The sequence below is a fragment of the Nipponia nippon genome, unplaced genomic scaffold (genome assembly GCF_047370975.1).
Source record: "Nipponia nippon isolate SJK-2023a ecotype South Korea unplaced genomic scaffold, ASM4737097v1 scaffold_3, whole genome shotgun sequence".
NCBI lineage: Eukaryota > Metazoa > Chordata > Aves > Pelecaniformes > Threskiornithidae > Nipponia > Nipponia nippon.
Genome location: NW_028262347.1, coordinates 48,501,103 through 48,523,241, shown reverse-complemented (window position 1 = coordinate 48,523,241; position 22,139 = coordinate 48,501,103). Strand labels below are relative to the sequence as shown.

Genomic DNA, 22,139 nt, shown 5'->3' with positions numbered 1-22,139 from the left:
TACCTTGCAACCAATTGCTGTGGTAACATTACAAATGATACATAATACAGAAAAGGTCCGTGGCAAGGCCTTCAACCATTTAAGATCCCCTCCCACAAAGATAAATATGACATCTTCCAGCTGGATTACTGCCCTGGGCAGAAAGTTGAGCAGTTATGGAAAGGATTAAGTTCAAACAGTAGCGTTGCTAAGGAATACTTGTACATCACGAAATAAGACAAAACATGAAGAGTAAGAGTTAGATTTAATGATTAATTAAATTATTACTGAACCCAGCTCTTACACTTCTTTTCTTTCTCATAATTAAGGAAAACATCGGCTTTAGGTAAGTGGTAGTATATTTAAACAAAATATATGCATTGCACAAGGATAAAATCAACACTGAAATTGCAAAGATTTTCATTTCACGTAAGAAATTAAAATGATGCATTGGTGGAAAAGTGTAAATGGGAATATTTTAGTAGTCAAAATAAATATTTAATAAAAACCACACACCCATGACAAAGCATCAAAACAACAGAACTTAGTATTTGGAAGGATATCATCTACATTTCCTTGTGTTAAACATTGCTAAATTCAGTGGCTTAATTATTACACTGTCTTCAGCAATCATTGTTTGTATTACTGTTGTAAACAGTCATGAGAATAGAAATACTGTTCCAATGACAGAAATAGTAAAGCCAGTTTGCAATAAACAAGGAAGAATTCACTACACCAAGGAGCCATCGATAGAAAGTCAACAAGGATGACTGCATAGCATACTGGTTGCTGTACCGAAAGGGCATTTATCAGCATTCAGTGAACTGGGGTAAATGTGAGAAAACCACCCTTTTTAATATAATTTTTAAAAACAACCAGATCATTGACAGTTGAAGAAAAAACCCACACATTTCTTTAAAAGTAAAAGCATAGTCTAAAGATCTTAAGAGCACCATAAGATTTCTACCAGGTAAAACAGTACAAACCATTAGCATTGTAAGTAAAGAACAATTAAAAGGTTATTATATCATTCCATATTTAGAACACAACTGAAAATTTTAGTGTTGTTGCATCCTCCTATACTACAACCAGTGGCATTTTGATGACTTTTTGTTAAGTTCTGGAAACAAATAACGCAAAGAAAAACACTTTTTCATGTATAGCAGAGGTCTAGAAAGACTTAAACTGATGATTTGTAAACTGGAATGTAGATAATGTTAATACAAACAGATTTATATGGGGGAAAGCAGCAGTGTCTGGCTTATCCCATTAATTCTCCATTCAGATCTTTCACTGATTCTTTGAAAGTAGCGTTACTGAATATCCCTGACTACCAAAGATTTTTATGACTGCTATTTTCTCACTATTAGGATTCTGCATTTAAGATTATTCTCCACCCTTTATCCTTCCATTCCCACCCATCCCCCACATCACATTTAAAAGTTGCAGTCTTCTCACACAAAGCATTGTAATGCCTTCTGCTGCTTGCTAAGTAATATGCAGTCAAAATTATTTCTATTTTCAAATCACTGAGACCACTTTCCAGTTGGATCATGTATTAAACAATAATTAAAAATAGTATTCTCCCCTTATTCTATTGTGACATGGTAAAGACTATTCACCATTTAATATACGTTCAATCTCTTCTAGTCTTTTCAAAGCAGCAACTCTCTTTTTCTCAATGTCTTTGATTTCTTTTGTAGATTTTTTGGGAGTGTCTTTGTCCATATTGTTTTTCTCTGTTCGTTTCTTATTTTCTGAGTACCCTTTATTGTTATCAACTGTTGTTTGGGTGGTTTTCTGCTCATTTTTTACTTCTTTCAAATTTTGAAATGAATTTTGTTTTTCTGCAGCTGCAGTCCCATCTGCTGGAAGTGATGACTGTTCCGTAGTACTGAGTGATGCAATTTTACTTCTAACTATGTTTAGATGACGCTGAATATACTCTTCATGAGGTGCCAGTGCTAGTGTTTCAACCAAACATTTTTCTGCTTTTATTAAGTCTCGTTCTTCAAAGTAAACCACACAAAGATTATGTTTTCCTTGTACATTGTTGGGATCCAGTTCCAAAATTTTTTCAAAACACATTTTTGCTCCAACAATATCCTTCTTTTGGTTCATAAGGATATCTCCTTTCAAAATCAGACCTTTGGTATGATCAGGGTAGTATCTCAGTAGGTCTTCCAGGACGGGCAAAGCCATCAATTCTTTTCCTGTCTGAGAATAAAGCAGCGCCAAATTGAACAAAGCACTTCGGAAGTTTGGCTGTAACCTTATGGCTTTCTTCATCCATGCCTCTGCTTCCGTATCTTTTTTGTCATCCATTGCCAGCATACCCAAATTGAAGTACCCATTTGCATCCTGTGGTTCTTCTTTCACATAATGTAACAGTCTTTGTTTAGCTTCAGGTCTAAGCCTAGCATCACCTAAATGACAGAAAACGCATTTAATTCCAGATTCATTCTGATGGATTTTTAGACCAGGCCTGTAAAATGCTAATTTTTATACAAATTAAAATGTAATTTCTTTAACACAACTGTTCAAAGGGAAAGGGTTTAAAATGCTAGTTTTTATCATTGCTGTGTAACAGCAAAAGTAAATCACATGTACCTTCTTTATAGAATGAAACTACTTACAATTGACTTGTAGCCAAAGTCAGCATCATTACTCTATTATCTGTTGAATAATATTTAGGTTTGGTATAATAGATACAAAAGGTGTCTCTACAAGTTTAAGAGAAGTTATTTTCATGTATGGTTGAGTAATCGGAATGCAGAGATGATGTCAGTTCTGACAAACCAGCTCGTACAGAGGCGAACTTGCAGTGGAAGATCTCATTTTGTTAAAGACAGATTGAAAGAGTTTAAAGACAGAAATCACATAAGGTGACTTCAGTGTAGCCAGGCTAAAATATCTTCTAACACCCAAACAATAACATCTATAACTCCCATATTTTAATTTGCATCAAAGTTTGACAAAGATATAGTAGAATTCTCTTATCTGACAATACAGTGATTAGCTAGACTAGCATGTAGTCTGTACTATTTTTCTGAATACTCCCGTGAACATATTTTAGTAAGGAATACAAAGCACAGACTTACTGAAGGATGGGGGAGCAGGGAGCTGATTTTAGCCGCTTTCTTTCACCTCCTGAAACAGTGCTGCACCTTCCAGTATGAATAATTGAATACTAGATAGCTAATGCTTTTGCTTCTTTGAAGCCCCTTGTGCTTCTATAGACAATAAACACGGCATTTCTTGTACTACCTAACTTACTATGTGAGAAGAGATGGAGAATAATCCATTTGCATCAGCTCCAATCAACTCTGTATTATCTCTTTCTTAGGGGTAGTTTACTATCCCAACAAAAGGGAAACAAACCTTACAGTCACTTGCCAAATACTCTTTGCAACAGCCTGAATTCACAAAAGGCTTATACTTACCCATACAGCTAGAAGCTACACATACGAAAAAAACAAACTCATGAAAATCCAACTTCATTCATACTAATTAGCAGTATTATAGAGGAACCTATGAAAAACATTCACATTTCCTAGGGATAGATTTAAAGCCGACAGAAGTTAGCTGTATTTTTTTAGTCAATGAAGAATGAAAGCAATCAATATAAATGCAAAACATAGATATCACACATATTTTACTAAAGATGATTTTTTTTAAGATTATATAGGCACAATTTTGAAGATGTTTGTGTAACACTTTATATATATAAGATATTATATTGTAAAACAGCACTTGTATTGTACACTTTGCACAAATTCCATACACTACCAATAAATTACAGAGCTGACTATTACAATAAACAGTTTCTTCTTTGATGATGCTATGAACTTCTGCCTTCCAAAAATAAAAGTTAATTAAAAAAAATTTAAATAGCATGGATCCTATAAATGCAAATATACAATATTTATATAAGGGATGACTAACATACCAGATTCCTGCATTAGCAGCGCTGAGTTGAATAATGCCAGTTTATGTGTTGGGTTGAGTTCTAGCGCTCGGTTGAAATTCTTCAGGGCTTCTGTTGGATCTTTCAGTTCAATGTAAACAATTGCCAAGTTGTACCACAGGTCAGCATTGGTTCTGTCTAGTTCTAGAGCTCTAAGATAAGCTTCCTTAGCTTTCAGAGGTTTGTTCATTTTTAAAAGTAATTCTCCCCTGTTGAAGAATCAGATTTAACTTTCAACTTTTATTCATACTAATATGAGAATAATTGACAGGTTTTTTAAAAGTTTGCCTTCCTATAGAGAGTAGATGTGAGATAACAGCATTTTTTCTTTTTTGTTTGTTTGTTTGAAACACAAAACTGTACAGGACCTTCTTTACATTCCTTTCCCAAAGCTTTCAGCTCTCAAAAGTCTGTATACTACAAATGCATATGCAGGACAAAAAACAGAAAAGTAGTGATCAAGGGTTCCTGATATTGGCTCTATAATTACACTGCAACAGCTATAGTTCAGCCATCTTTGCACCTGCTTAAGTCCCAATGGGAGTCACAACTAACAAAATAGTGAACAGAAGCGTCAGTACCCACAGCAACATTACTCTTGCCTATTTAGCTGACATTTATGTGCTTTTTAGTTAAGTCTTGCATCTTCTGGACCACCTTTAACTATGTCTGAATACACAGTCTATGTGGAAACACACCATTTGAAGCAGGAATTTAAAAGAATAGGGCTTTTAATGAATAATTGATTATTGCCCCAAATCTTCATCTTCTCATTTGGAAATGGATCAATTCCAGCAGCTAATTCAACTATATGAACTAAATACTGTTCATAGCACTGCAAATACATAAATGTTTATTCAAGAACATGTCTCTCTAAAATTAGAAAAGATACCTGCTGATGTAAGCCTGCTTGAAATCTGGCCTCATACTAATTGCTTGTCGATATAATTGATCCGCTTCTTCAAGGCGAGATTCATTCGCTCGAATTAAGTTTGCAAGATTGATATAAACATTGAGATGGTTAGGAGCAACTCTTGCTGCATACTTTTTACCTGGAATAATCTGTCAAAAAGAATGTATGTACCAAACACAGATGAGTAAAAATATGAAAAAAAATCAGTATAGGTCTCCTCTTTCCTCTGCCACATTTGTTTTAGGGTACTACTGGACATTAGTGTGCAGGCTCTTAGTGATTACAAATAGCAATTCTTCTTTCCCAGAAATTATACCAAAATATAAACAGAATTTTTTTCTTCTTTAATTCTATGAAGACATAGATGACTTTAATATCATATTTAAGATATTCATTAATTAAGCTCTGCTACTACCTAATTGGGCTCAAGCAGATAGCCATTAGAAACCAACCAGACCTTGCAAAATTTTCCCTACTCAGACAAAGAATATTTCCTAAAGCCTAAACTGACATTCTACTAGAAATTTTCATTTCTTTTTTTAACCTTCCAGCCTAAGGTAAGTGTAAATAGGATTTTACCAGCCACTGATATAGCAGATGAAAAGTAGTCATGAAAAATGAAAATGCTACGACATTGCAACTGTTGTACTGTTTATACTTGAGAATTCCGTCTAGAATCTTCATACTGTTTCACAATACAAACCTTTTAATGCCATACTTCTACTCAAAGGACTGCTGATTTTTGCTGTCAGTCTCATTTTACCCACAGCTTTTGTTACCTTCATATGTTCTCCAAAATATTCCTCTTTTTTTCTCCTAAAGAGCTAGAATAAGTAATATTTGCTAGGTATAAATATAGCTTAACAAATGATAAAGGCAACAAAGCACATGTTTTTAAAATTATGTTCAGGCAAAGACTTTTTTATTTCTGCTGCGGCTACCTTCTCCCACCTTCAATGCTACATTTAAGCCTTCTCTTGAGGGCTCAGTAACTCAGTCATCATCAATGTATTAGCTGTAAGTGAAAATAAACTCACTGTGACCAGAAACTGTAGGTGTACATTTGTAACCGGTGCTTTCTTTTCTATCCTCAATTTCAGGAAAAAAAAAAAACAACCAAAAACCAAACCCACAGCAGTATAAAAAGTACCTTAAAATAGTTTTAACAAAGAAGTTTCAAGTTAGCATTTACCAGCCATGATTGTATACAACCTACTCTTTTAACAGATAGGTTTTTAAAAAAAAAACTAACAACTTTAAAGTATACAGCAACACAAAGCTTCAGGAAAAATATGGAAAACTTATCATGACTATAGGTTTGAAAGAGTTCCCTCCTGTGGTGGTAGATAAAATAAAGTTACTAATTACCTGTGGCATCAATGATTTAGCAATCATATATGATTCTTCAGCTTCTTTAGTTTTGTTTAAGTTTTTGTAAGTTCTTCCTACATTCATGTGGGCACCAATATCATCTTAATAAAGAAAAGAATTAAATTTCAAATACTTTCATGCACTGAGTATCATGAAAATAAACACCTATGCCTTCAGAGTAGCGTGAAGTATAGGTACTGCACAAAGACCAACAACAACAACAACAAAAAAAGGAATTCTATATTATTTTTCACCTTAATCATGAAGCTAATAATTTAACCATGAACCAAAGATGAATTATAAAGTTACTTGGGAAATGGTAAAAAATTTGAGGTCATACTCCCACGTATGTGTCTTTCATCTATTGCTACAGTAAAGACACATAAATTGAAAGTTATCTGTTAGGCTTTTAAAAGGAAAAAGGAAAGGTTGTCCAGTACTACCTAGAACTTCTTTTGCAACAATATGTAAAATGGAGTAAATGTGCACTTTGATACTATCTTGATTTTTTAATTGTTTTATACACCTCCTTAGTTTTAAATAAGAAAGTTAAACAATAATTATGTTTCATAAGAAACTACAGTTTAAGTTAATTCAGAAAAGAGTATCATCCAAATAATGGTTTTAAATTGAAAGTCTTTGCATCTTTTTATAGATAGAAATTTTTCTGGAGGACTTTTTTTCTGAAAACTATAGATCAATTAACTTAGTTTATGACAACGTTTGATGTTCAGTTGGAGAAAAACAGATCATTGAGAAGATTTTGTTAAGTAAGCTAAGCATACTGAAATACTAGGAGTGTGGAGACACCATTCAATGGCAACTAGTCAAAGCTTTTACCTGGTTGCACTTGAGTGGCTTGTATGAAGAACTGCAGAGCTCTTTCAAAATTCTTTTCATTTTCTAACGCATGCCCCACGTTGTTCCATAGTTTTGCATTGTTCTTATTTACCTAAAAACAGAAAAAAAGATACCAATGCATAAGGTATTAAGTTGAAATTATTACATAACAACTGATTTTCTTTTAACTGTGTCTTAAAAATGTAAAAATGCATAGCAAATGACAGATTTCATCAAGCTGCTACATATGAAGAGTAACAAAACGCTACGTACAGAATGATTACATTGAACTTGTTGCTCAACATCTATTTATTCTAGTTATTTTCCCCTAGAAATACCAAACGTTTTAAAATTAATTATAATTGTTATGGGATGTTGTACAAACTATCCTATCATGCCATATGCACATTGAAGAAATTATTCTACGCATCAAACTTTTTGTAGACTTTTATATTGAAACATCACGCTTTCATCCAGATAAGAGAATACGTTTAACTGCTTTAACACAAGAAAAAAAATATCATGTTTCTTGCACATGAATTCCTATGTGTGCATCACACTGCTTTTAAAGTATTCCCAAAAGCAACTAATTAGATGTTAATACTGTCAACGTAGAAATAAAAGTGGCAAAATAAGCATTGTTTCTCTACATTTTTATCATGCTCTACTGCAGCTTTCTGAGAACAGCAACACAAACTTTCCATTATCCTTTTCAAATAGAATACAGTACCTTTAAAGCTGACATAAACAATGTGTATTCTGACTCCCAGTCCCAGTTTCTGTGCAGTGTTTTTAAGGCATGAGTGAACAGTACCGCAGCCAAACCAACCCAAGAGATTTTTCTTAGCACACTATTAAATAAAACAAAGATTTGTTAAAGCAAACAAACAATTCTAATTTATACTAGAATAAGTATCTCATATGCTAGGAGCAAATAAACTGAGGATCATAATTGTGAATAGTATATTCCAATTTATTTGCCTCATCACCAAATGGCACGTCAAAATTTGAAAAGAAATAATAACAAAATTAACTTGAAATTGGACATTTACCTCATTTTTTGTTATCGCTATGTAATTCACTTAATAAGAACAAATGCAATCCACATAATATAAACAAAAAAATATATGAAAACTATACTTCTGTTAGAGCTTATCTGTAATTTAAGGCAATGAACATGATCATGATGTCAAACAAGTTCTTCAAAACACTGTACAAAATGTTAAAAAATGAAGAAGGCAAGTAAAACATCATCCCATCCTTTTGTTTCATATCAGACATTTCCACACAAATATTTTACTGCACACATCACTAATCTTTCCCATACTGTAGAACACATCTTAATAGAGAGGTCTGCTGTGGAGACTACTCAATCTTCCATAAGCAAATAAAATCCTAGTGCTACTGTAATATCTAAATAGGAGTAAAGTTTTGTGTCTTTGTAGCCATTTTATTTTTAAAGCTGCCAACTGGGGCAGAAGTCACTCTCTATGACAAGCCTGTCAGGAACAATCTTCTAGATTTCATGCAGTTTATTTTTCTGGAGTTTAAACACAACTGACTTTAACCACAACAGATATAAAACATACGCTTTAACACGCTGGTCATTTGGTCTCTGAATTCTAATTTAATTATGAAAAAACACGTTAAACACCCAGTTGCCTTCCTACAATTATGGATATCATTTAGTTTTAAAAATCTCATTCTTGAGCAGACATACGGCTGTTCACCATTGCCAGCTATTTCTTATACTGGATTTATGGAACAGCTGTTCACACCACTATGTACTTCACAGGAGTCTGCTAAAAACTGAAAGTTTTTTTTTTCCCCCTCCATTTTTAAGATATACAAAATGCTGTGCAAACTTAAACTATTGTGCTTGGTTTTAAAAAAATATTAAAAAATAGAAAGTAGAATTTCTCTTTTAATTCTGCTGTTCTAAAACATTAGCAAAGCAACCAGTGAGAACTGGCATATACAGTAATCTATATCCTCACCAGCCTCATGAGAAAGTTTCTTCTTTCCATACATTTCTAAAGCAAGGAGCCTTCTCTCTCTCCTAAGACTTTTTAGAGTGCTGATTCCCAATATTTTTGTAGTAAATGACACTGCTGCCTAATTTTTCTCCCCAGCCATCCTTTCCCGGTTCCTTGCTTTCTTTCACATCGCTTCTATTTTTACTGCCTCGTAGTGGGATTTGTGAGAATACTTTCTCCTCACTCCCACAAAGTATCACTAATTTCTCATTATCCAATGCTGTCAGCTTTGGCAGCACCAGTTTGCATAAATTATACTGCAAGGCCTCACCTCTAATGATAGCAGACATCATAGACTGGGAATTGCTGCCTTTCCATTTGTCTGAACTAGCATTAGGATGCCATTGGGGTAACAAGGGTCAGAGGAAGGCATATGCAAATCAATGGAGAAGACAGCAGAAAAAAGAAAGGTGCGTGCAAAACGTGCTTTTAGAGCAGAATTTACTAAGGAGAAATTGTTACCAAAAAAATTCTTTAGTTTAACAAATACTGAATGGCTCTGATGTCCATTCCTAGCATGGCATGTCTGAAAATGTAACCAGTAAAAGATACTTTAATATGCTGCAGACTAATATACATGCATTATATAAACTTCAGTCAGTAATCACTTTTGAATAAAGTACAAATCAAATCTGGCCAAGAATTTTTTTTGCCAAATCCTTAAAAACATCTAGGATTTAAACAGGAAATACTTGTGTTTCTTTGCAGAAAAGAGATGGGTGATACTACTAGGCTCCTAGGTAAAGTCCATTTTGTAGCAACATGTAATGTAAGTTACACCACATTCTAAAAAATATTTGGTGCAGTCTCAGGCTTTTTTTATATAAATATGTACGCTTATATATATATTAAAAAAATTAAAAATATATATGTGTATACGTGTGTGCATATATATATGTATATATATTTTAAATAAACATTATAATACCATCAGAATAATCCACTAGTCTCCTAAGAAATTCCGTGTTGTCATGTGTTCACATGACTGCCAAATGGTTTCTTAGTCATTATTCTGTGTTCATTAAGAACTTGAAACAGAATAAGGGCTATAATGTAAAAAATTCATACTGGTAAAAGCTCTACTGGTAAAGCTTGCAGTTATAAATATGGTTACCTTTTATGAAATTAAGAGAGATGAGTTAAACCAGTCACAGGTAACACTACCTTACCTTTTATTTGACAATTTCTTCCATCCATGCGCTACTAAAATGCAGAATCCCATGCTGGGAACATACAACACTCGTTCTGCTACTACGAACCCAACAGGAAAAAAGAGGTTTGATGCAGGAATGAATGGTAGCACTATTAAGCAGAGTGCCTAGAAAAGAGATGCAAATGAATTAGCAATCAAGATTAGGCAGGAACAAACTGTACCCAAGAAACAAATTACGAAGCAATTACAAAAAAAAAAAAATCCCAGAAAAACAGACATACATAGTAAATCTTTGGGTTTTTGGTTTATTCTTTTAAACATAAAGATCTGTTTTACATTGAGGCCACTCTGAACATGGCAAGTTTTAACCTGCAAACGACACTATTCCTTCCTTAAGGGCCTATAAGTGTATTTGTTTTTCTATATTACAGAAAAGAGCAGCTGTATGAAAAAACACTAGGATCAAAGGATGAAATTCAAAACAATGTTTTAACAGGAGTTCCACACACAAAAACATGACAGTCTGAGAACCTTGGACGTTATCTTTTATAACAATTAAAAATTTATACCAGCTTATATGATGCATAAAGCAGTTATTTTTACAATAAAGTCCATTTTTAGTTTCTGTAAAAAATATGAAGAAATAACATAAAAATCAGAATCAAACACTGAATAAACATCAGTGTTTAGAGAACGCACTAAGGGCACCCTGCAATTTCTAACATGACAATGAACTTAACTGTGTAATTGCAGCTCTTAGGTTGGTGACAGACATCTTAACAAAAGGTGTGTTTATTAAAAGACAAAGAAATCCATCTGCTGCAAAGGAAGTGGACATGACCATTTGCTTTAAGTCCTGGGTGATTGTTAAATAGCAGCTTTACAATCTCTGGTACTAGAACAGACTCAAATAATTATTTCAAAATATCTGACCTCCAAGTTACAAAACCCAAAATCCCTAGAGAAATGGAATGTTTCTTTGAATAAAGAAAGTAAGAGGAATTTTCTAGAAGCTTTCAGTACAACTGGCTGTCACCTTCTGTCTGGATTTAAGCGTAACTTTAACTGTCTTTTCCATGCTAAAACAGTTAACACATCCAGTTTGAAAGTCAGTGTAGGATTTCCCATATAAAAAGGCAACACTGATTTAAGACTTCATGTAAGGTTTTAGCTCATATTTCAAGGGGCCAAGAATATGCACATGGACCATTAACACAGCTCAGGTGATCCACAGCAATTCATTAAGCTACATGAAAATAAATACGTAACTGAGCTGTGAAGAAATCACAAGCACAATATAGAGAATATATTGATTACTTGGGGATAAAATTTAATTTAATGCCATTTCACATTCCTCTCCCTTTCTCCTTTACATTTTTATAGTACATGCTCCTTATAGAGCACTTCCCAATCTGTAAAAGTAAAACCCTCAACACAGAACTCTGTAATAGGTTTTTGTAATCCACTTTGAAATGCAGGATTCATCACACTAGCCCCAAGCCAGTCCTCTGTATCAGTTTTTAATTTAGTTATAGCAAATGCCTTCACACTTCTGGGGGTGGATTATGGGAAGTGAGGATATCATTCTGTATTTCATTCTGTTTTGAACAGTCAAATGCATTGGTGAGTACAAAAGCATGTTTGAAGTGTGCTTTAGCAAACAATGTGCTGTTTTATAAATGTTTTTACTGCAATGTGAATAACCTGTATTTAGCTTTAAAATGTATGTAAGGTTTGTACATAGGCTTACATGAATTAACTTATTTTATGAAATCTTCTGATAAAATGATTTGAAGAAGTCACCTCTTAAGATTTTAAAAATTATTGTTTTACATTATTGCTCAAAAAATGCATGGGTTTTTTGTTTGGCTTTTGTAATATAGTAAGGACATTGGTCCCACAGCCCCATGAGGTCAACAAAAAAGTGAATGGTCAAGAGTGAAAGCCAATGGGTTTGAGTGGAAAGGATGCTGCAGCTGATACAGCAAGTGTTTGGTCTCCACTGAGCGCTTATGATCTAGGCATCTAATAAAAAGGTCTTTGTATGTTCTTCTATGTGCAATTCCTCTGACGACAAACATTCCACAATGTTTTGCCGAACTTCTCTTTAGATTCTTTTGCCTCTCCTTCGTACACTGTCCTTTAAATACAATTTATTGGGCAATAGACTCAAAGCCTTAGTGCAAATAAAAATGCATTCTCTTCTGTTCATTTATTCTTTCTTTTTATCATAGTCTTTCAGCAGATGCAGAGGCTCTGTTCAAAAAATACCCTGGTCAAGGTAACTGAAAAAAAACCAAACAAAAACACCCCCCCCCCCCCCCCCCAAAGAAACCATTAAAGTACGCAGGAAGAAAAAAGCATATGACAAAATTCTAAAATATGACCATAAGCTATGAAGAGTATCTGAACTGCTAAGTAAACAGTCAAAAATTCACGAGGAAACATTTCAAAGCTTGAATGAGGTGTAAGCATAGGGAGTAGAGAAATAAATATTGTTAAATATAGAAGTACTGATGTCTTGGCACGACACCTAAAAGTGTGAAAAAATTACTCCAAGAAGCCTAAGGATACCTGTCTGTTCCTGACATTTGCATAGCAACAAGCCACCAAAGTTTGCGGTTGAGTAGCACAGAGTGCTGTCTTATCAGAAGGGAGGTAAAGCACCCTTGTTTGGGACACTTAGCAAATATCAAAAGATACTAAAAAGCTTTTATTAAATCTCGCCAGCCAAAAAAGGGATGTCTATACCCAAGAAATTCCATGAACAAACAAGGGCCACAATCATACTGAAAAGCCACCAAAGCAATTCCGCATCAGTACTATTCTTAGTACGCAACATCTCCAATATGTAGAGTGTAACCTATTTATAAAGGCCACTTAGTCTGACAGTTATCTCACTGTTCACAGGGATGAAGTAAACAGAAAATATAAGAGAATTTACGTGCTCATACATTGTCTACAGGGCATGTCCTTTACTAATGTAAGAAAAATTGATTACTTCAAGCAGCATAATGACATCAACCTGCCAAAGCATGTGTTCCAATTTATAATATACAGTCCCATTTTTTGTTAATTTAATATTGTCAGTTGGTAAAAAAAAAGGCAATTTATCTGTTTCATCCTCTCCTAGTTCTGTTATTTTGAAACGACAATTTTAGAACTCATGGCAAAAATTAAAATACGACAAAATGAAACACAATGTATGCACTTACTGGAGTTATTTTTCCTGGAGATGACTGGTATCAAACAGAAGAAAACTGACTGAAAATGAGTCCTTCAACTTTTGCATCTCCCAGTAATGAGTTCATCCTGTGAGACTGTACTTGGGGAGAACTGTGGAATGTCCACTGGCACTTGAGGAAATGGGAGAAGGAACCCCTTCTTCTGTCTTGTCCCTCAAGCAAATCCATTTCCACATCAGCAAATACAGAAAGACATGTGCAGACATACTTGTGACCTCACTTCTCTTTTGCATTTTAGATCCCTCTCTTTTGCATTTTTTTTTCAAAGTCCAGATAAACATCTTTAATTCTGCAGCAGGTCTAAAGTTGTACCTTTTCTTATCTCATAAACAAAAGTATCTTGAGACTTTTCCCCTAGATCAGGCTTCAGCATGACACCTCAGATTCTCATTCAGTTAGTGGAAGTGCCAAAACATGCTAGAGATTTGTAATGGCAGAAGCTCTTTACGAAGTCCTTTATTACTGCTTTAGTGACACTCATTAGAGTGTTAAACATCAAACAGCGCAGTCAATCATGGTACCAACTGTGATGAAGCCACCATTATACTAATACCATGTGGCATCCATATGGATAGCACATACGATTCATACTTGCCAGGGCAGTAGTTTATTTTGACCAGCACAAATTCAGGCTTTTATTGGCAGAACTGAGAACCAAGTGTGGAAAAAAGTCTTTTAAAACTAGTAATTCAACATAATTATCTGGAACATTGTCATAATCTGTGTAAATTGTTATCACTAAATAAAGACTAACTTTCTTCACTTTAAAGATGGTGCTATGATTTCTCTAGTAAGTCAGATTGAGAAGCCATCACAAAGAAATTGTTCTCTCCCTTGGCAGACTATCCAGTCCACATCAGGACATTAATGGCTTACTGGAAGGCAGAAATAGGCTTTGGCCTACAATGTTGTTGCATGTTATAGTACATAACCGTTTTTAATATAAAATATTGCATTCTCATTTCCTAAGAAATTAGCTTCCAGGCACTTAGATACTATGTCTGAAAAAAACCCCATCATCATACTGAAGGTTATATACACAACACAGGTATATATTACAGGAAAATGACTTTCATTAAACAAGTATTATAGTGTGTTAAGCAACATTAAGGCTCTCATGCTGGAGTGAATGATCTCAGAAGACCCTTCCTATAAAAAAGACTTGGAATAATAAAAACAAACATAAAACAACTACCCTCAAACAAAAACTGACTTACAACAATGTATGCTGACAATTCCATTAACCCTTTCCTCTTCTGAGCTTTACTGGGTATGGAGTAAACAGAAATGTAGGGAAATGAAGAGCCTTAAAGTTCAAGAGCTGTCCTATGAAAAAAGTGAACCACTCCCCACACACATTTCTACTGCTATCAAGGCACTGGAAAAAAATTGTTTCAGCTTATATAAGAAGGAAGATTAAACTACTCCTTTCCATTTTTTAAGTGCTGTAAAACTGTAACATTTTTCTCTGGGTATGTCACTGCACATTTATTACATCAATAAGCCATCTAAGTTTCTCTTCTTCATACATGGTTTCCAAATTCAGGACAAGAGGCTTCATCAGCAATTCTACAGATCATTTTCACAGATTTTCTGGTGAAACAAATTGCCTCGCCCCAGTGACAAGACAAGAAAAACCATATGAGTCAAAACTATAACGTTAGGTCTCTTTGAAGTGAATCAAAGTTTGTCAGCTGATTAGCAAAGAAATCCTTAGTCTTAAATTGTGCATAAATATTCCCACCAATCTGAAACTTTTGTTGGCTGAGTTACATATTAAAAAAGTACATTATTTCTGAAGCAGACCAAGATCTATGCATGCAGGTTTGTTGTACACACAACTGCACCACTGATTTAATAAAAAACATGGTACCGGGTAATCATTGACCTTGTGAAAATTTGCAATGGAAGCAATCAAAAAGATGACTGGGTTTGGATGAAAAAAAAACTAGTTCATTTGCTCCTTTCAATTTCCTCCAAAATATTCTTCCCTGTTAATCCATTTCCATTTTAAGGTCATATAATACTGAAAAACAGGAACTGATCTTACAGGTTGACAAAATTAGTTTCTCCTTAGAATATGGAAAAAAACACAGAAGAGTGCCTTTGTTAAAAGAACAACAACAAAAGAGGAAAACTTATACTCCTAAATGCCAAAATATGTCCTTTTCTTTTGTACCTAAGAGAAAGAAAATCAAGTCAACTTGCTAAATATGCAGCATGACTACTGACATTTTAAAAAGGTAGGCAGTTTGCAGGATGGAAATGCATTCCGATCCTCAAAACATATTTAGTTCTACTGAAAGCTCCCATTTACTAGTCAAGTTCTGAATACCTGAGAAAGGCTGCAATACAGTTTGCAAATACATAACAAGGGGCATATTTATTCTCATCTCTTGTCTATACTTTCTCCATCTCACTCCTGACAGAGCCACATACTTAATCACAATTTAACGGTTTTGTTGCTACAACAATTTTCCTCTTTTCTTATGTGTTCATTCTAGCCCAAAAGGAGATGCACGTAATATGTCCGGATCACAGCTGATTAGAGATGTGACCAAACAACCTGAGCCACTTACACTCTTAAAAAAAAAGGACAAAAACAATGCATCATTCATACCATCAATACAGTCTTGGAGGAATCCCCAGGATATCGGAGACTGAAGACAATCAAAGATCCCAGAAAGCAAAAGAAGGTAAGGGTGGCAATGTTTCTAACATCTAACAAAGACTCCACGAGAGGAATAGTTCCCATTGTCCAGTCACAGCATAATTCTGAGGGGTTGAGAAGCAGCCAAGCATTTACAGGGAGGAGGTAGTTGAAAGTCAGCTGTCTTGCTGGGGAGGGACTCACAGCAGCTGGATTATCAAACCTAGAGCAAAAGAAAGGAGAAAAAGAAGCTTTTAATGAAAAAAAGATATGGTCTTGATCCATTTTGTGCTCAGAAACCAGCAAACTTTAGATTCATAGGTAGAACTACCAATTATAGACATGTACAATAACCTAATCTTCCTGCATTTGTCAGGTGTGTAACTTGGGAACCATGCACGATGATTCATCTTAGCGCGGGACTGAGCCTCCTCCAAGTTTAAGAAACTGGTTTGGGATATAAACAACGCAAGTTAGAAGAAACAGAATTATTTACACCTAAAGTTGGGTTCAGTGGTTCTTGTTCATGTTTTCAATAGTTTGCCTCATTTTTCAGGGAAAATATTAGATTATTGTATTTCTACATTGCTTGCACACTTTTATGATAAATTACAGTTTTTCAGTTCTGACATTATTCATGTACACTTATCTTCAAGCACTGTATCTGAAGTCAACCATGCTTTCTGCATAGTACATACCTAAAACCAAAAAAATATTTTGTATGTAGGAAAGGAAAAACTTATTATGAGGTTTGGAGTATTCAACCAAGGTTCAAACACATGGCCAATAAAAATACTTTAGTAATAAAACATCTAATTTCTGAATTACTAAGATGAACTAACAACTCTAAGTTTTTAAAAATTAATGCCTGCTCGGATACCTTGATATTTCAGACATTCTTGTCAGCATGTACTGAAATATACCATTTATCAATTTCACAAAAAAATGTAATATTTTACAGTCATATTGTACAGTTACCAATATTAAATTAAGCTAATAAACACTTAGGTTGATGTATTTTTGGCCATTTCATTGAGACCTCATTAAGCCACATCTTATTTACCAGTGTCTGTAAATAAGCGACACTTTACTATTACCTTGTAAACACTGGAAGTTGAGACTGGATAACCTGGACTCTGACAACTACAAGCAGCAGTGTACTGAACATTAGTACTATGAGCTTCAACAGTGTTTGGAGCATAGAGAAAGGAATACTGCCCTTCCCCCGAAGAATCTGTACAGCTGTGTCCAACAACACGGGCAAGGTGTACTGCAAAGGAAAAAAAGTGTTTATAATCAGTGTACTTATTTATCCCTTAGATAAACATGAGCTACCTAATCTTTTTTTTTTTTTCCTTGGTTTTCTCTAAATGCCTGCTCCCAACAGTTACTTAACTCAGCTTCTTAGAGCTTTCATGACAACACCCAAAAAGAAGTCCACCATTCTAATAAAAATTGCAAGAATATTTGAATAGAGTTAACACTATCATAGCTGAATTTGCATGCCTGTAGTTCTGCATTTTGCACTGAGAAATTAAAAGATTTGTACCATCTTCAGAGACTTCAATATAACAAGTATGACCATGAAATAAATTTTGAAAAAGAGAAATCACTATTTTTAGAATTATCAGCCTCTCTGAAAACTTGTCCTATAAACAAAATTCCTTAGGAACAGTAGAAATACTATTCATTTCCTAATTAGCCCTGGAGTCCTATTTTACGCCTCTACTGCAGTAACCCATGTCTCCCTGACTTATGAACAGTATGATCTTGCACAGTTCCCCATTACATACCCTAATTTCTTCTCTGTGTACAGCTTTCCCTATGTCTTCATGTCTTGTGCTGGGGATGATTTATTGCTTCACATATACTGGTTAGCTGAATTACAGATATTGATAGGTTTTTGAGAACTTGTCAAACTCTTAGTTCATGCTACACCTGTACTCTCAGAAGAAGCCTCAGTTTGGATTCTATCTTTTCTACTCAGTTGACTTTACACAAACTTTTTAAACTTTCATGAAATTGAGGATCAGATCAGAAGTTACTAGAAGAAAGGAAGAGTGAATTGAAAAGTATGGTCACATACTAGTGATTTCCTCAGAAATCAAGTTTGAAAATTATATGCTTATTCACTAGACTTGCAAAGGCAATAGTTACAAACACACGTATTTCTGTAAGCATAAAAAAATGTGATTTTGATATTTTGGCCTTGAATATATATCCCCAAGATAGACAATCTTTCAGCTTTTACTGGTGCAGTTTTTGCAAAATATTCCTTCAAGTAATTAAGGCATAGTAAACTAGAAAATTTTCTTAGAATATGCAACCATACTTTTTTAAATTGCATATGGTTTGACTATTAAAAAGTCAAGAATTATTTTATTGCAGGAACATTTTGCTTCTCTAAACAAAAGAAAAGTTACTATTAACTTGAAGAGTTATCAAAGCTTAAGATGAAACCTATCAGATTAGAAATTAAATTTAAAGGTATTATTAGAACAACAAATTTCAGAAGACTATTACAGATTCAAATAAGACTACTCCAAAATGTCTGGTTATTCATTAGAATGTGATGAAATGCATTTGTATATAGTATGTTCTCTATTTTTACTACAGGAACTAAAAAACTAAAACTGTTACATGCTAATCTTTGCAAACCTCAGTCAATTAAAACCTTAGGTTTCCATTAAGACATGCCAATTCTTTATTCAGTATATTTGGTAACATCTCTGTATGGCATGTAAAGGACAACTTAGAAGTCACTGGATTCCCTCACCATGAGCCATGTATGTTAAACATTAGTTGAGGCAAAAAAAATCTGAAAAATGTAACAGAACTATAGAGTTAGCCTGAACTGACAAAAATCAGTGCTGAAATATGACACTTCAAAATACTTAATGTCTCATTACAGAATTCCTGAGAAGAAATCCAATTTATTTTTCAACAGCTTACCCCTTGAGCAATAAATACTTCATACACACAGCATATCCCCACCACCGTTATTCCTTGTTCTTTACACAGTGTTGCAACAGCTACTAGAAACACAGTCACTGCAATTGGAGTCCACACTGCAAATAAAGAAGACATATTGAAAATGTTCTATCTTGGAACAAAACAAACATTTAATAAAGTAAATTAACCTAAAAGGTGAAGACTTTGGCTTTTCATGTTTGAACGTGATATGTTCTATAAACTTATTCAGTATGCCATTTGCTATTAAAGGCAAGATTACCAGTTTTACTCTACAGAAAATAACATAGATGTATCGGTTTTAAAATTGCCTCCCTTAAATTGAAAGAACTAAATGAAAGGCAAAAGACTCATCCATGATAGGAAAACAAAAAAACCCCAATCTTTCCTAATTCACCAGAACACTTTTTCAAATGGAATGTTTTATAGGCAGTCATGAATTTTCACGTCAATTTGATTTTGGAAAAGAGGCAAGCCTCCTACATCTGCACTGAAACTTTGCAGCTTACTTGTGACCATCTGAGGCATCTCAGCATACTTCCACTTACTTGCATTAATAGAAGACAGTGCAACAGTCCCCTACTCTAGGTGTTACAAAACAACTGAGAAAGTGCTTAAGTCTTTAAGGAAAAAAAAAAAAGGCAATTTATAATAGAAAGTACTATTACATGAGTATCTTGGGGCTGAAGGGTTTTTTGTACACACTTGCTGAATAAGCAATACATCCATATTACCATTTTAAGAGCTCTATTATCAGTGATACCGAAATTAAGTATATATTTGTCAATCATTTACCTATGGTATTATCTGGCCCTTTAGATTTTGTATATGACAAAAAAGCAGCTAGAAAAAAGATAGATGATAAAAGCTCTGCTCTGCCCACAACTCCAGTTACCTGAAAAGAAAAAAAAAGAAAAAACAATATTATTCTTCTAGTGACTATTCTAGTACTAGAATAGTGCATGACCGACATACTACCAGGATATGCATAAACAAGATCTGTAAACCAAGCAAAAAAGGCTAAGAGTAAGGCTGCTTTCAGTTCAATCAGTACTGAACCCAAGACCAGGGTGATACAGGTGGCTGGTGGCCACTTGTAGCTGATGTGTATCACCATTAACAAGACAACTGAGAAATGCTGTACTTCCTTGTATCTTTAGTAACACCAGCCACAAGCAGCATTTGAGGCAGAATTTGGGCATGATAACTGCTTTCTTCATAGTATTTGGAAGAAATCGTCTTTCATCAATAGGAGCTTTAAGTGAAGCCTGACAAGGACTGTTGTACATATACATCCTGCTGACAGTGGCATACAGAAACTATGATTGTTATTTTTGTTCATACCTTTTCTGACTGACTGAACAGATCTGAATCTGAAAGAAGCATTCCCTTGACTGGTGCTATGGCAGCTCTTAGGTGAGCAGTCACAAGTTACAAATAAATTGATGGCAAGCTCTGTGCAATGGAGTTAAAGAATGACTCGGGCTTTACTACAGGCCTTGGCAATTTTCTAAAAGATAATTTGGTTGGCAATATTGAAATTGCAGGTAGTGCCCCCTTTGGTAATAAGACAGAGAGGAATGGATTTTATGAAAATCTGAAGAAGTGCTAAAATCCATAGGGCAGAAGGTTGTTTCAGATCAACAATGGAATACATTAATTTTCATTTCAGGAGTTGTTTTCAAAAAACACTAAGGTGCAGCCAACAACCAGAGACAGAGGACAGGTCACTACATTAATGGTTACTGCAGTAGCCACTGTGCTGACCACAGTACCATTTAGGCTGCCTTTCTTCATCATTTATCCTCTTCTGTAATGCTTCTGATTACATCCAATTTTTTGCAAGTAAGCTGCCTGAAAAATGGCATATGATCCTGAGGCAGACGGTCATATTTAGCTAAGAAAACCTCATAGCTCACCGTTTAATTATGATGATGCTGAAAACTGACTTTCAGCCATCCGGACCCAGCTAGAAGTTTTTACTGCTAGGTTCATTCTTGGTCAAGCATGATTGATCCAGCACAGCATAAAAAGAAAAAATAACTCAATATCCAAGGTCACAGCGTAAAGAAAAGTATTCAAATCTGAATTTGAAATCATGCTCTGGTGTTTCTGTTGGGAGTAGGGTACATTTACCAAAGAACTCACCGAATCATGAACAGACAAAGCATGTTTCAATACTGATAGGACACCAGAGTTTGTGTTAACATTTTGGATAGTATACAGGTGTTTGTTTCCAAAATGTCTCAAGATGTTTCAAGGATTCTTGGTCTGAATCTCAAAATTGTCCAGCGTTAAGACAGAAATTAAAGACAACTTTGTCTGTAGCTCAGTTGAAAGAGATCATTAGTAAAGCAAGTGTGCTGGTGTGCCTCCACAGGCCCCTGCCAACACAAGAGAGATTCTATTTCTGGACACAAGGGTGACTTATGAGAGAAAATTCTAGCATTCACAAGGTTAGTTGATATCCTGTAGCTGTAAAGGTGGTCAACATGCCTCTGGCCAGAACAGTAGCAAAGTAGCTAGAAAGACTGAACTGGAATTCTAGGGACAAGGACAAATGAAACTATGATGCTGCTATTCAACCCATTTCCTCAAAAATTTTTCCTCAGAAAATGATATATTACCAGTACAAGAGCCCAGCTTCTCTCTGAAGTCAAGCAGAAAATTATTTTCTATTTATCCTGCTCTGCTAACTTCTCCAGGAAAAATCCATTTATCATGAGATAGGTAAAGGTTTGAAATGTTTATGTATTGCATCTGCTGTTTCAAACTCTTGTGCAGGGGAGTAATAAGTAGGAGACTAATTTGAAGGAATTCAAATCAGATACATTTCAATTATAAAAGATAAAAAAGGTACCATCAAATGATATAAAAACAGGGAATGAGACCTGTTTCGGAGTTTTCACTGAAGTCTGAATAAGTTAGTCAGCACCCAAGTCCCCAGTTCTAAAATACAGCTCATTATTACCTCCTCTTTTCCAACAGAAACTTCCAGTTGTTTTGCCTTTTATA

The 22,139-nt window shown here is 34.6% G+C and overlaps 1 protein-coding gene across 6 annotated transcripts in view; it reads right to left on the bottom strand.

Moving 5' to 3' along the window:
* Nucleotides 1-227: 227 nt before the first annotated feature.
* Nucleotides 228-22,139, bottom strand: part of TMTC3 (transmembrane O-mannosyltransferase targeting cadherins 3) — a 35,056-nt gene continuing 13,144 nt past the window's right edge. For all 6 annotated transcript variants that reach the window (XM_087767764.1, XM_087767760.1, XM_087767765.1 and 3 more), the window contains 11 exons: nt 19,920-20,019; nt 19,107-19,222; nt 17,252-17,424; nt 16,125-16,377; nt 10,276-10,424; nt 7,801-7,921; nt 7,071-7,182; nt 6,228-6,331; nt 4,839-5,008; nt 3,929-4,155; nt 228-2,405 (listed from right to left, as the gene is read on the bottom strand). In XM_087767764.1, coding sequence (XP_087623890.1) covers nt 1,594-2,405; nt 3,929-4,155; nt 4,839-5,008; nt 6,228-6,331; nt 7,071-7,182; nt 7,801-7,921; nt 10,276-10,424; nt 16,125-16,377; nt 17,252-17,424; nt 19,107-19,222; nt 19,920-20,019 — 2,337 coding nt within the window. In that variant the 3' untranslated portion in view covers nt 228-1,593. The remainder of the gene's footprint in view (nt 2,406-3,928; nt 4,156-4,838; nt 5,009-6,227; nt 6,332-7,070; nt 7,183-7,800; nt 7,922-10,275; nt 10,425-16,124; nt 16,378-17,251; nt 17,425-19,106; nt 19,223-19,919; nt 20,020-22,139) is intronic.